The sequence below is a fragment of the Camelus dromedarius genome, chromosome 3 (genome assembly GCF_036321535.1).
Source record: "Camelus dromedarius isolate mCamDro1 chromosome 3, mCamDro1.pat, whole genome shotgun sequence".
Lineage (NCBI taxonomy): Eukaryota > Metazoa > Chordata > Mammalia > Artiodactyla > Camelidae > Camelus > Camelus dromedarius.
This window is the reverse complement of record NC_087438.1, coordinates 104,534,876-104,545,551: the sequence shown is the minus strand read 5'-3', so window position 1 is coordinate 104,545,551 and position 10,676 is coordinate 104,534,876. Positions and strand designations below refer to the sequence as shown.

At 38.0% G+C, this 10,676-nt stretch overlaps 1 protein-coding gene across 5 annotated transcripts in view; it reads right to left on the bottom strand.

Annotated features, from left to right (window-relative positions):
- Positions 1-1,055: 1,055 nt before the first annotated feature.
- FBXO38 (F-box protein 38) overlaps positions 1,056-10,676 on the bottom strand; it is a 51,080-nt gene continuing 41,459 nt past the window's right edge. For all 5 annotated transcript variants that reach the window (XM_031449302.2, XM_010989464.3, XM_031449305.2 and 2 more), the window contains 7 exons: positions 8,772-8,872; positions 8,461-8,563; positions 5,412-5,578; positions 3,920-4,065; positions 3,333-3,436; positions 2,726-2,839; positions 1,056-1,928 (listed from right to left, as the gene is read on the bottom strand). In XM_031449302.2, coding sequence (XP_031305162.1) covers positions 1,750-1,928; positions 2,726-2,839; positions 3,333-3,436; positions 3,920-4,065; positions 5,412-5,578; positions 8,461-8,563; positions 8,772-8,872 — 914 coding nt within the window. In that variant the 3' untranslated portion in view covers positions 1,056-1,749. The remainder of the gene's footprint in view (positions 1,929-2,725; positions 2,840-3,332; positions 3,437-3,919; positions 4,066-5,411; positions 5,579-8,460; positions 8,564-8,771; positions 8,873-10,676) is intronic.

Below are 10,676 nucleotides of genomic sequence, written 5' to 3'. Positions count from 1 at the left end.
GGTATCTTTAGAATGATCTTCGTGCTTCCCGCTGTACTTGTTCTAAGAGTGGGTTTTGAGACAGTGAGACAGATAAACCAACAAGTTAGAGAGCAGCAACCTCTAGTGGCCTTAAATCTAAGCATTATTTAGATAATTTGATTATGGTTACAGTGAACAACCAGGTTTAGATGACGTCTTAGCTGAGGGTTGGGGGTTCTGTATTACTTTGAAATATCTAGAATGTCCTATAATTTGTTTCCCACCTTTTATTGATCACAGTCCTAACCTGGAGAGCGGAACACACTCTTAGTTAAAAGAGAAGTGAGCTGAGTTAAAAACAATAGAGATGACTGAATGCAGCATGGAACATTCTTCCTAATGTAAATAGAATTTTTAAAGTCTTAGAAAAGAAAACTTCGAAGAAAAGGCATTATTATTCACACTGTTAGCGATGGGGAAACTTGCTGGCACCTTGCATCTCTGTGGACATTAATGATGGAGGTAAGAGGCAGCTGGTGGGAATCAGGCACCGGGATTCTTGTCCCTCCCAGCCTTAACAGTGTCTGTGAGTGAGCTGTTTCCCTCTGGGTTTCACTTAAGCCTCTGAAAATGAAGGGGTTGGACCCTTACACCTCAAACAGACCATAACTACATATTCTATTTGGAGAGAGTTTCTATAGACCTTCAGTTGTTTGTGCAGTTTGTTGAGGTCACTCAGCTAAGCAAGCGGCAAAGCAAGTCCTCAAACGCAGGTGGGCTGCTCTAAAGCTTTTTCAGCCTTGGCTCCTGACACTGTGATACTGCACATAAACTGCCATGTATCAGGTGAATTTCTCCCCTTGAGAAAGAAGAGAGGTCATCTCCCGATGACCAGATATTTGGGGAAATTCTGCTGTCCCAGTGTTCTGTTGTATAAAGTTCTGAGTTGAACATCTTGCAGCCACATAACTTTCACAAAGAGATCAGAAATGGGATTACACTGAAATCTTACCTAGACACACCCACACATTCCTTGTCTGTGTAGCATTTGGTACTCTTCTTTACAATGAGGGATCAGGTCCAAGGCAAGAAAACAGGTTTTAATAAACTTTTATTTTTATACTCAAGATAAAGCATTATACACAATTGAATATGGAAATAAATAACTAAAAATGCTTTGGAAACTTTTCCATTTCCCCCTCAAACTCAAATTTTTTTTTAAACTCATGAGTCTGTTTTGCTTGATTTTAAGAAATGTGGCAACTATAATACCAAAAGAAACGAAACCCCACAATTCTGTACAGAAACATATAGCTGCCTCTGACTACAGGGTTAGTTGGTGTTTTAATAGTAACACAAAAAAAAGCACAAGACACAAAGACTCTTCAACAGGTTTACTCAAAACAGCTTTGCTTGAGAAAAAGGCACAGATTTAAGGGGATGACAGTGATTATTAAGAATATAGTAAATATGGGCTCAGCCAAAAAGTGACACTGTATGAACTAAGTCTGGAAAAATGAACTCTTTCCAATTATCTGCCTTCATTAAAATGAGTTTTTAAATTAAATTGTATAAACATATGATATAAAGTTGGTACTTAGGAAGTGTCTTTGTATATTTCCTCTATGTACAAATCTTTGTATACAACTTTAACATTCCTTATACATTTCCTATATACCAAACTGAGCCCGGGTCTCCCAACTGCATGCCCCAAGTCTCTGTGGAGCTCTCTGCCAGCTGGTCAGCCCTGCAGCTTCTGCCAGAATAGCTGGAAAGGGAAGGGACCAGTTAAATGTAGTCATCTTCAACAGGCTCTCCATTGACATCACAATAGTGGATAAAAATTGCCACTACTCGCTGAAACACACCCTTCTTCATCTGACGCATCTCTGAAATTTCCTCTCCTATTGTTTCCATACAGATGTCTGCAGACAGCTGCCCTTTCCTTCGAGGAGCGTAGATGGTGCCTTGGAAAATAGAAAGAAAAGGGGAAACGTATGATTATCAGGATCATTTGGAAGGTCACTCTGATAAAGCTAGTCCATAGGACATGCCTGTATGGTCTAACGCAGTATAGTATGTACAGCTCATGGAATTGGTCCCCATCAGTCTGGTTAAGCACTATGTTTGATGCCTAAGAGAGCACATAGGATTAAAGGCCCAAGGTGAAAAATGCACCAGAGAGGTAAGTCATATACATGTACATGGAATTTATGAAATCCACTTCCTCCTAAAATATTTTTTTAATTTCCTACAAATGGATATTCAAGTGTGCTAATTTAAAAGAATTATATTTAAAAGTTCCTTCAAGTTTCCAGTTATCTGTCCCCCACCCCAAGTATCTATAGTTAAATCATAAATTCCTGTTTGCTACCCAATAAGAAACAACTCATAAGTAGCAGAATTAATTAGTGTAACTGGAACAATTTTGAAACAACAGAGTTGACCAATTCTTCAATAGGGAGTAACAAAATTGCAAACATTTAGGTAATAAAAAAATCTAGGTAGGAAAATTTGTCTGAAAGAATCCTTCCCACCAACCTTTATACGTCCCTAGTAAGTCAACTGATTACCTAGTGTATAAATTTAAAGCTGTTTTTTTGAAAGGGGAGAACCAAACAATAACAAAAAGCAAATAAAAACATTTACATGGGAAGTGATTTAAAAGCTGCACTGCTCCTAACTCTCAAGAAAAACACTAAGCATCTAACACAGCAGAGGATATACACAAACTAGAGAATAAAAATCATCAGGCCATAATTACTTTCTTCATCATCTTCAAAATCGTATCTGGCAAAGCTGTTGGGTTCTGCTGCCCGTAGAGATCTCAACCAGGGGAAGTCAGAAATCATGGAATATGGAGCTCCATCAACAACACCTAAAAGGAAAAGATTAGCAGTGCTATTGGTGTGGGAGGAGTAATGAAAGGGCGAGATGCAGTAGCATTTTGTAAACTGGACCAGAGATGCAGATTCCAACCCTAGCTTTGCTGCCATTTGGTCATGTGATCTTTGTCATCCTTTGCTTTCATTAAGTGTTAGTTTCTCTCTCAATATATGCATATATACACACATACAAAATACAGAGGTTGAGACAGATGCCCTCGTGTCACTGCCAACTCTAAAACTGCAGCAAGTTTCAATTTTCTTCTACTTTCTGTGTTTCAATACTGCTTCTGATTATTTTAGGGATGGTAAAGACCTCATACAGGGGAGCAATATTTATCTGGTCCCTGCTACCTGCAGATATTCAATATTCCCATTATTTTGAGAAATTGTAAGGCTCCCATTCCTATCTTCCCTAAGACATGTCTCTCCATCTAATTAGTTAATGGCTATTTAGCTTTCCACCATTTGTAAATAAATGCTCACCTTCTAAAGTATAAATTTCTCTACCCCAGGGGTATTTGGGGTATTTCTTTAAGTCATCTTCACTTCGTGTGGCTTCAGGGAAGAATTCATACTTGATGAGCTCTCTGGAGGCAACAAGAAAAATTAAATAAAAATTATAAAACTGAAAATAATGTTGGGATGTGAGGTAGAAAGGAACTATGAAAACTCTGTCAAGCCTAGATTCTAATGAAGATCTCAAACAAAATACTATAATAAAAAATGCATAAAAGTCCAATTTTCTGATGATGTAAAACATCAGTTTTAAGATCTTTAATTTGATCTCTTTTCCATGCCCCAAGGCTAAAGGAATGAAACCAAACATACATGTACAGTCTGTTCTTGCAGTTTTCTCTAAGTTTGAAAACAGTTTAGTTATGAATATACATGTACACTTTTTAGTTTTAAAGTCCTCATTTCCCTCTGGTTTTCACATTATATTTCATATGTTTCAGAGCCTGAAAAGCCCAGATGGAGCCATTTAAGATAAAGATTAAATAGGTCTTTTTTCTGGCACCCTCGCTCTGGGAACTGACCAGAAAGGCAGGCAGGGGCTGCGTATCACTTACTGGTTGATGTTTGCTATCGTGTCCATCCAGCTGCGAATGCGCACCTTGTTCCGGACGTTGGGAGGGTTACTGAATTCGTGGATAATACAGATGTGATAGGGATAGGGACCACTGAACAGCTTCTGCTCCAGCGTTAGTGTGTCCACCTGTGGGAGACACCAGAGAGAGGGTTTTGGACCAGGGAAGAGAATGCCTCAGAAACCCATCACCTAGGGCTTGAACAATCTTTCCTTAAGACTATGGTTTTAAAATCTTGGGCTGATTCAAAAATCAAATAGTCACATTCCGCCCTGAATACTGCTTGCCAAATTAGGGATAAGACTTCGCAAATTCTTCTGTCTAGCAAGCAATTTACATCTCCCTGTTATATAAATGCCTACTGAACCAGAGAATCTGGATTCAATAACTGATCCCAGGAATCCACTTCTCAGTTTAAGTTTGGACTGCATTATAGAATTGTGAATGTGTAGTACTGTATACCTATTCAAACTGGACTACTGCCAGTTCCTAAAGATGGAACACATTTCCTTCCCCCTTGTAACCTTTGTTCATATAGCTTTCTTCTTATGGAAAGACCTCATTCCTATCTTTGCTTATAAAATCCTGCTTTGCCATCTTAAAGACATACATGTCTGCCTCCTTCGTAGAAAGGCAAACTTCTCAAGGGAAGGATAATGTCCTGTACATTTTTCAGCCCCAGCAAATTATAAACACAAGCAGCATTTGTGTGTTGAAATAACTCCTCTGGGGCCAGGCTCAAACACTGACTGCAAAGGTCATTTATTATTTCCTTTAAACCTTCTCCTGACATCAAGCACAGAGTCTTACAAACAGTGTTTACTCTCCCCACCCCGCCCCGGTTTTATTGATAAATAACTGACATACATCACTGTATAAGTTTATGGTATACAGCATGATGGTTTGATTTACATATATTTATGAAGTGATTACCACAATAGGTCCAGCTGACAACCATCATCTCGTACAGATACAAAAAAAGAAAATGTTTACTCTTAATAAAAACAACAGCAACTATCACATGACTGCTCACTACATGCCAGCAACTGCTCTAGTGCTTCACAGGTACTAATTTAACCATCACGGTAACTGCAGATTTTTGTTCTTCTAATTTTAGAGACAAAGAAACTAAGGCACAGAAATTGAATAACCTGCTACAGGTCAGTGAACCAGAACTGGAGTCAGGCAGTCTGAAACCAGCATCTGTGCTCTTAACCACAGGCAACTTTGATAAGTATAGAAACTTGTTGAACAACAACTCCTTTCATCATATAACTTGCTAAAAACCCACATAAATCTATCAGAGGAGCACTGATGAAGAAGACTGGTAAGGTAGTCTAGCTTGGTTAAAAGAACCCTATAGATAATCTGCAGAATCATTTTATTACAGAATAAAAGCCACCTCCAAAAAGGTTGAAGACTAAAAAAAATCACTGCAACATATGTATCTCCCCAGAGAAGCAGAGCTCCTTACCTGCTGCATGGGGCGCAGGTATATGATGCGGTTTCTCTCAGGAGGCATCCTTAGTATCTGGTCTAGTACCTGATCCATATTGAGTTTCTTGCATTGTGCATAGTCAAATCGGTTTACAATCGGTGCATTTTCTACTTTCAAATGTTTCAGTACCCTGCACCTGGTAGCTACAAAATGAAAACAATGGTAAGCTCTACAAATAACTTATACAAAATTACAGAGCAATGTATAACCTATCTGGATTCCTCTTTGGAGGACTGGCTCACCTTTTATTAGCATAAAATACTGCAGATATAAATATCTTTAACACAGGTCAAGCACTATCATAAAGGACAACTGATAAGTTATCAAAATGACTTGAAAAATGTGATTCTGTCCTGTTGAAAAGACAGTCACCTTCATGCTAGGAGGGGTATTAAGGTACCTTTTCCTATCTAAGATGTTACTGGCAAGAAACTCAAGTCCCAGAGAGTGACTTGCCCTAATGTAGGAAATGTGTAGGAAATATTCATTAAAGAGAATGATGGCAACTATTGAATTATACAATTTTATTGGTAATGGTACCTGAAATAATTCACCTATATTATCTTACATTCATCAACAGGAAATGAGCAGTGTTGATTTTAATTTTTATCACAAGCATAAAACCAGAACCTTAAAAAAAAAAAACCCAGAAATATTTGGATATTTGGTCTAAAGTTGTACAGTCCTGTGTGGTAGCCACTAGTCATCTGTAAGCTACTTAAATTTAACTAAAATGTAATAAAATTAACAGTTTAGTTCTTAAGACATTAGCCACAGTTCAAATGTTCAACATTCGCATGTGGTTAGTGGTTACCATATCAAAACAGTGCAGATACAGAACATTTCCATCACTGCAGAAAAGTTCTATTGAAGATGCTAGTCTGAAACATGATTAAATACTCTTCTTGTTTAATGTAAAAAAATACATGGTTACAGAGAAAAATAGCTCTGACATAACAAACACATTTAACTACAACTGCGTACCAATGTTAGAAAAGTATTCCCTTCCTTTTTTTTAAATCTCAATTTTCATTCTGATCCAATTTTTATCATAGATTTCAATCTGGTCCAACTCCAGCGAGAAGATCAGATGAAAGGTATTGTAAATACATAAGGCCAATATGCCTGATCTTTTTAACATTACATAAAAACGTGTTCTGTGACATCCTTGACCCAAATGTCATCATCTTACTGAGCAATCTAGCTCTGTAACTTTGATGTCTGAACACTGAGCAAGTCTGCTGCCTTTCAGATTCATTTTTCACCTGTGACATGGCAGGAACATGGCAGGAGGAAGAGGAAGCAATGTTGGGAACAGGAAAAGAGAAAAGAGAGGACTAGATGGCGAAAAGGGTTCAATGGTTCTCTGCCATAAAACCAGCCATGGCTAAGGTCACTTCTAGTCTCATTTGGTCATCTCATCCACCATGAACAGTCCACCCATCCATCAGTGGGTGGCACTGAGCTTCTTATCTAAGATCCTGTCACATGATAAGCTGAACTAAACAACCAGATTTAAGGTGAAAAGGCTGGGCCCCAGGCCATGTGATCTATCACTAGGTTAGGGAAGATATGGGGAGAATGATCAGTCAAGTGGAGGGGTGAAAACCAGTCAGATTCTCAGAGAGCTCAGAAGAGAGATACGAATGAGAAGTTAACCAGCAGAGTCCAAATGCTGAGGATTAAAGTCTCAGACCTCAGAGGGTAGAGTGCTGACAGATTGAAAGCTCTTAGGCGGGGGCTCTCCTGCTGGTACCCTCTCTGAACTTTTGAAGGACCCCTGTTCTGTTATAGGGGGACACGCCAATAGAAGACAGTTATTTATTAGATGTTTGAAGACCTCACTGGTTGGAATGGAGTAAAGTACCACCTTGTGAGGGTGTATCTGGGGTCCACAAGTCTGGAGTTTTTGAGAATTTAAGAGAGATGTGCTTAAATCTCAATTTTATCTCTCCTTTCTGGGATTCTCCTAGTTTATGAAAAAATGTTTGGTAAGGATTTCCTTGTTTTATTCACTACCAGTATTAGAGAAGTGCAAAGAAAGCCTCTAATTTTTTTTTTTTTTTTGCCATACTAATATAATACAAGTTAGCATTTACTAGGTTTTTACTAGAGGTCAGACCCTCTACTATGTGTCTGTGGAGGTACACACATTCATACACACATGGATGCCTGTGTGTGTATCAATCACTATTTAACCTTCACAAGTGTACACTTTATAGAATTAAAAAAATGAACACAGAATGTATAACTTGCCTAAGGCAAGAAATCAGATCTTCATAATTGTACATGGATAGGCATCAAAAATATAATTACAAGTAATAATGGAAAAATAAACAGATCATGCATAGGACATACTATTTATATATCTAAAATTTTAAAAATTCACACAAAATAATACCTTATATTTGTTCAGAGTTAAATATGTATATAAATAAAGACATGGGAGATGGACTGGAAGGACATTCAATACATGACTATAGGTATTGGGAACGGATGGGACTGCAATGAGGGACAAATGGGACTAAAAAGAAAAGTGCGGTGTAGACGAAGGATAATGCGCCCTCAGTTGAGGTTATGATTGATTATATCAATCAAATTCAGAGCAATTAAGCACTGAGGGCGCAGTCACCACCTCCTCCAAAAGACACAGACAAAACATGTCCAGCATCACACAGCAAGGAAATGGTAAAGACAGGAACCAAGGTGAGCTCTATTTGACTCCAAAGTCCATACATGGATTAGTCTGGTTAATCTAATCTTTGTCAGATCAAGTAGCAGTGGTCATTTGGAGGGAACTGGAGGAGAGGCTACATTAAAAGATGAATCAAATCTCTGCACATGGTCCCTCACAAATACAGGGTAATTAGTTGAGAACTATAGATTGAGGACAGAATTAAAAATAAACTAACATAATGATTCTTTTGAAAAAGGAATATAGTAATGTTATTGTAGTATTTATGAATCCTTAATTTTTTAAACTAAATCATGATGCTCTTGTTATGACAGGGGCCTAAATACATACCATGGATGAACATCATCTTGGGACAGTCTTTAAGCACTAGATCTGTGATTCCACAGTTGGTCATAGTGACTCCAACAAGATTTTTGGATTTTAATACAAGGACCTAGGAGGAGAAAAATTTAAAAGATGCATCTTCCTGTACTTTTTTCTTTAAAGCTTAAATATTTTCACTGGCACAAGTGAGAAGCAGCTGCTCCCAATCTCTTCTCTTAAGGGCAAAGAAACTATATAAAGATGATGGGAACTTTAGTTCTTTTACATTATTCAAGAACACAGCTGGACTGAAAGGTAGACGAGGGTTTTTCCTTCACCTGCACATGGTCATCCTCAATCACAGGATCACTGGTACTGGTGGACTTATCTGCCGTCCGCTTCCGCTTCATGGCATGACGTGGCTTTGCTTTGGCAACCTCTAAAAGAAGCAAGAGGAAAATCCAGATTTTAGCCTTGCTGTCTTTCCTTCAAAGAGAGCACATTCCAACTCCAGCTAGGCAACTCGCAATTCTACAACTTGGTTCCCAAAGGAATAACAGTCAGACTACTATTTCCAACTGACTGTTTCAAAACAAGATCCCCCTCTACTGTCTGAAATGTAATACTGCTTTTCATACGTGGGCTATTCCAACAGCCTAATTAACATTCTCGTCACTAGTCACTCAACCCATCCTAAATACTACTGGTAGATTAAATTCACCACTTTCCTCCCGAAAACTTTAAAACACTGACTACTGCTTAGTAAATATGGTTCAACGCCTGACATTTGGAGCTGTGCTTTAGCCCGAGCTGTTCTGTTTTATTCCATATCATGTCCTAGTCATCTCCCATTGCCAATGCCTCTGAAGCTACTAATCATTCTAGTTTTTTCTGCCCAGGAAACCTTTTCTGACTTCACTTTTTGAAATACTACCCATCCCTGAAAGATTCAGCTCAAATTCCACCTCCCCTAACAAATCACCTGGACCCCCAAACATCATATATAGTTCTGTAATTCCCTGAATACTTGTATTGTCTCTCCATTTAAACTAAAAGCTCCTTAAAGACAACACTGTCTTATTTCGTCTTTGTATCAATGTCAGCCACTAGCAATGAGCTGTTTATTGAATAAATTGGCAGTATCACTCACTGACTGAATGAATACATCACAGAAATGTAAATGGAATAATAGCAAATATTTACTGAGCGCTTACTGTGTGTCAGGCACTTTTCTCAGGGTTTTACTTCTAGTAACTAATTTAATCCTAATAACAACCCTCTGAGAAAGATTATTGTCCTTACTTTAAAAATTTGGAAACAGAGGCATGGGAAGGGGAAATAGTTTGCCAAAGTGTAAGTGGTGGAACCAGGAGTCAGACTCAGGCTATCTGGTGCCAGTCACTAGGCCAGAAAACCTGCAATCTTTTATCTGCCAAACCCTGGCTAGTAATGCTCTAACTCATGTAGCCAGTATTGTTCCAAAACATTATAGTTTAATTATAAAAACAAATACTATGTTGATTTTATTTAAATACAAGTTCTCAATTCATCTCGAAAACTTAACAAGCACATATATATTCAAAAACAAGATACTAAAAGTCACGGTCCTCTTTTTTTTTTTCTTTTAATACCACTTTAATTATCTGAGGGTCGTGGTGGTAGTAATTAGGTTTATTTATTTTATTTTATTATTTTTAATGGAGGTACTGGGGCTTGAACCCAGGACCTCACACACGCTAAGCATGCACCCTACCAATGAGCTACACCCTCCCTGATAACTGTTCTCATTTTTGATAATCATTCTGTAGCAGAGCACATGTAGAGTGAAATAAGACTGACCTTTATGACTTAAATCCCACCATACTGCACAATACTACTACTAGATTACAAACATTCCACTTGGTAATTCTTTAACTTTGAACATGAAAGATTACAAAGAAAGATAGGGAAACAAGGTGCAAATATTGCAAATTCCTAAATGCTTGGGGTTAGACAGTAACTCTATAGAGAGTAGGCCAAGTGTTTGCTTTTTTAAAAAATACAATAGAACTCTTTCTTCCACTCTTGGAAATCTTTGTGAAATCTTATTATGCAAAACAATTGAAAGCAGAGACTTTGGTGGAAGCCTAAAAGTGAGCCCAAGAGTTTTATCCATCAAACTTCCTTCAAGGGGCCCTGAACCCAAGCAAAATCCTGGGGTCTGGAAAAACATGCAAACTATTGATCTAGGTGATGCACTGAAG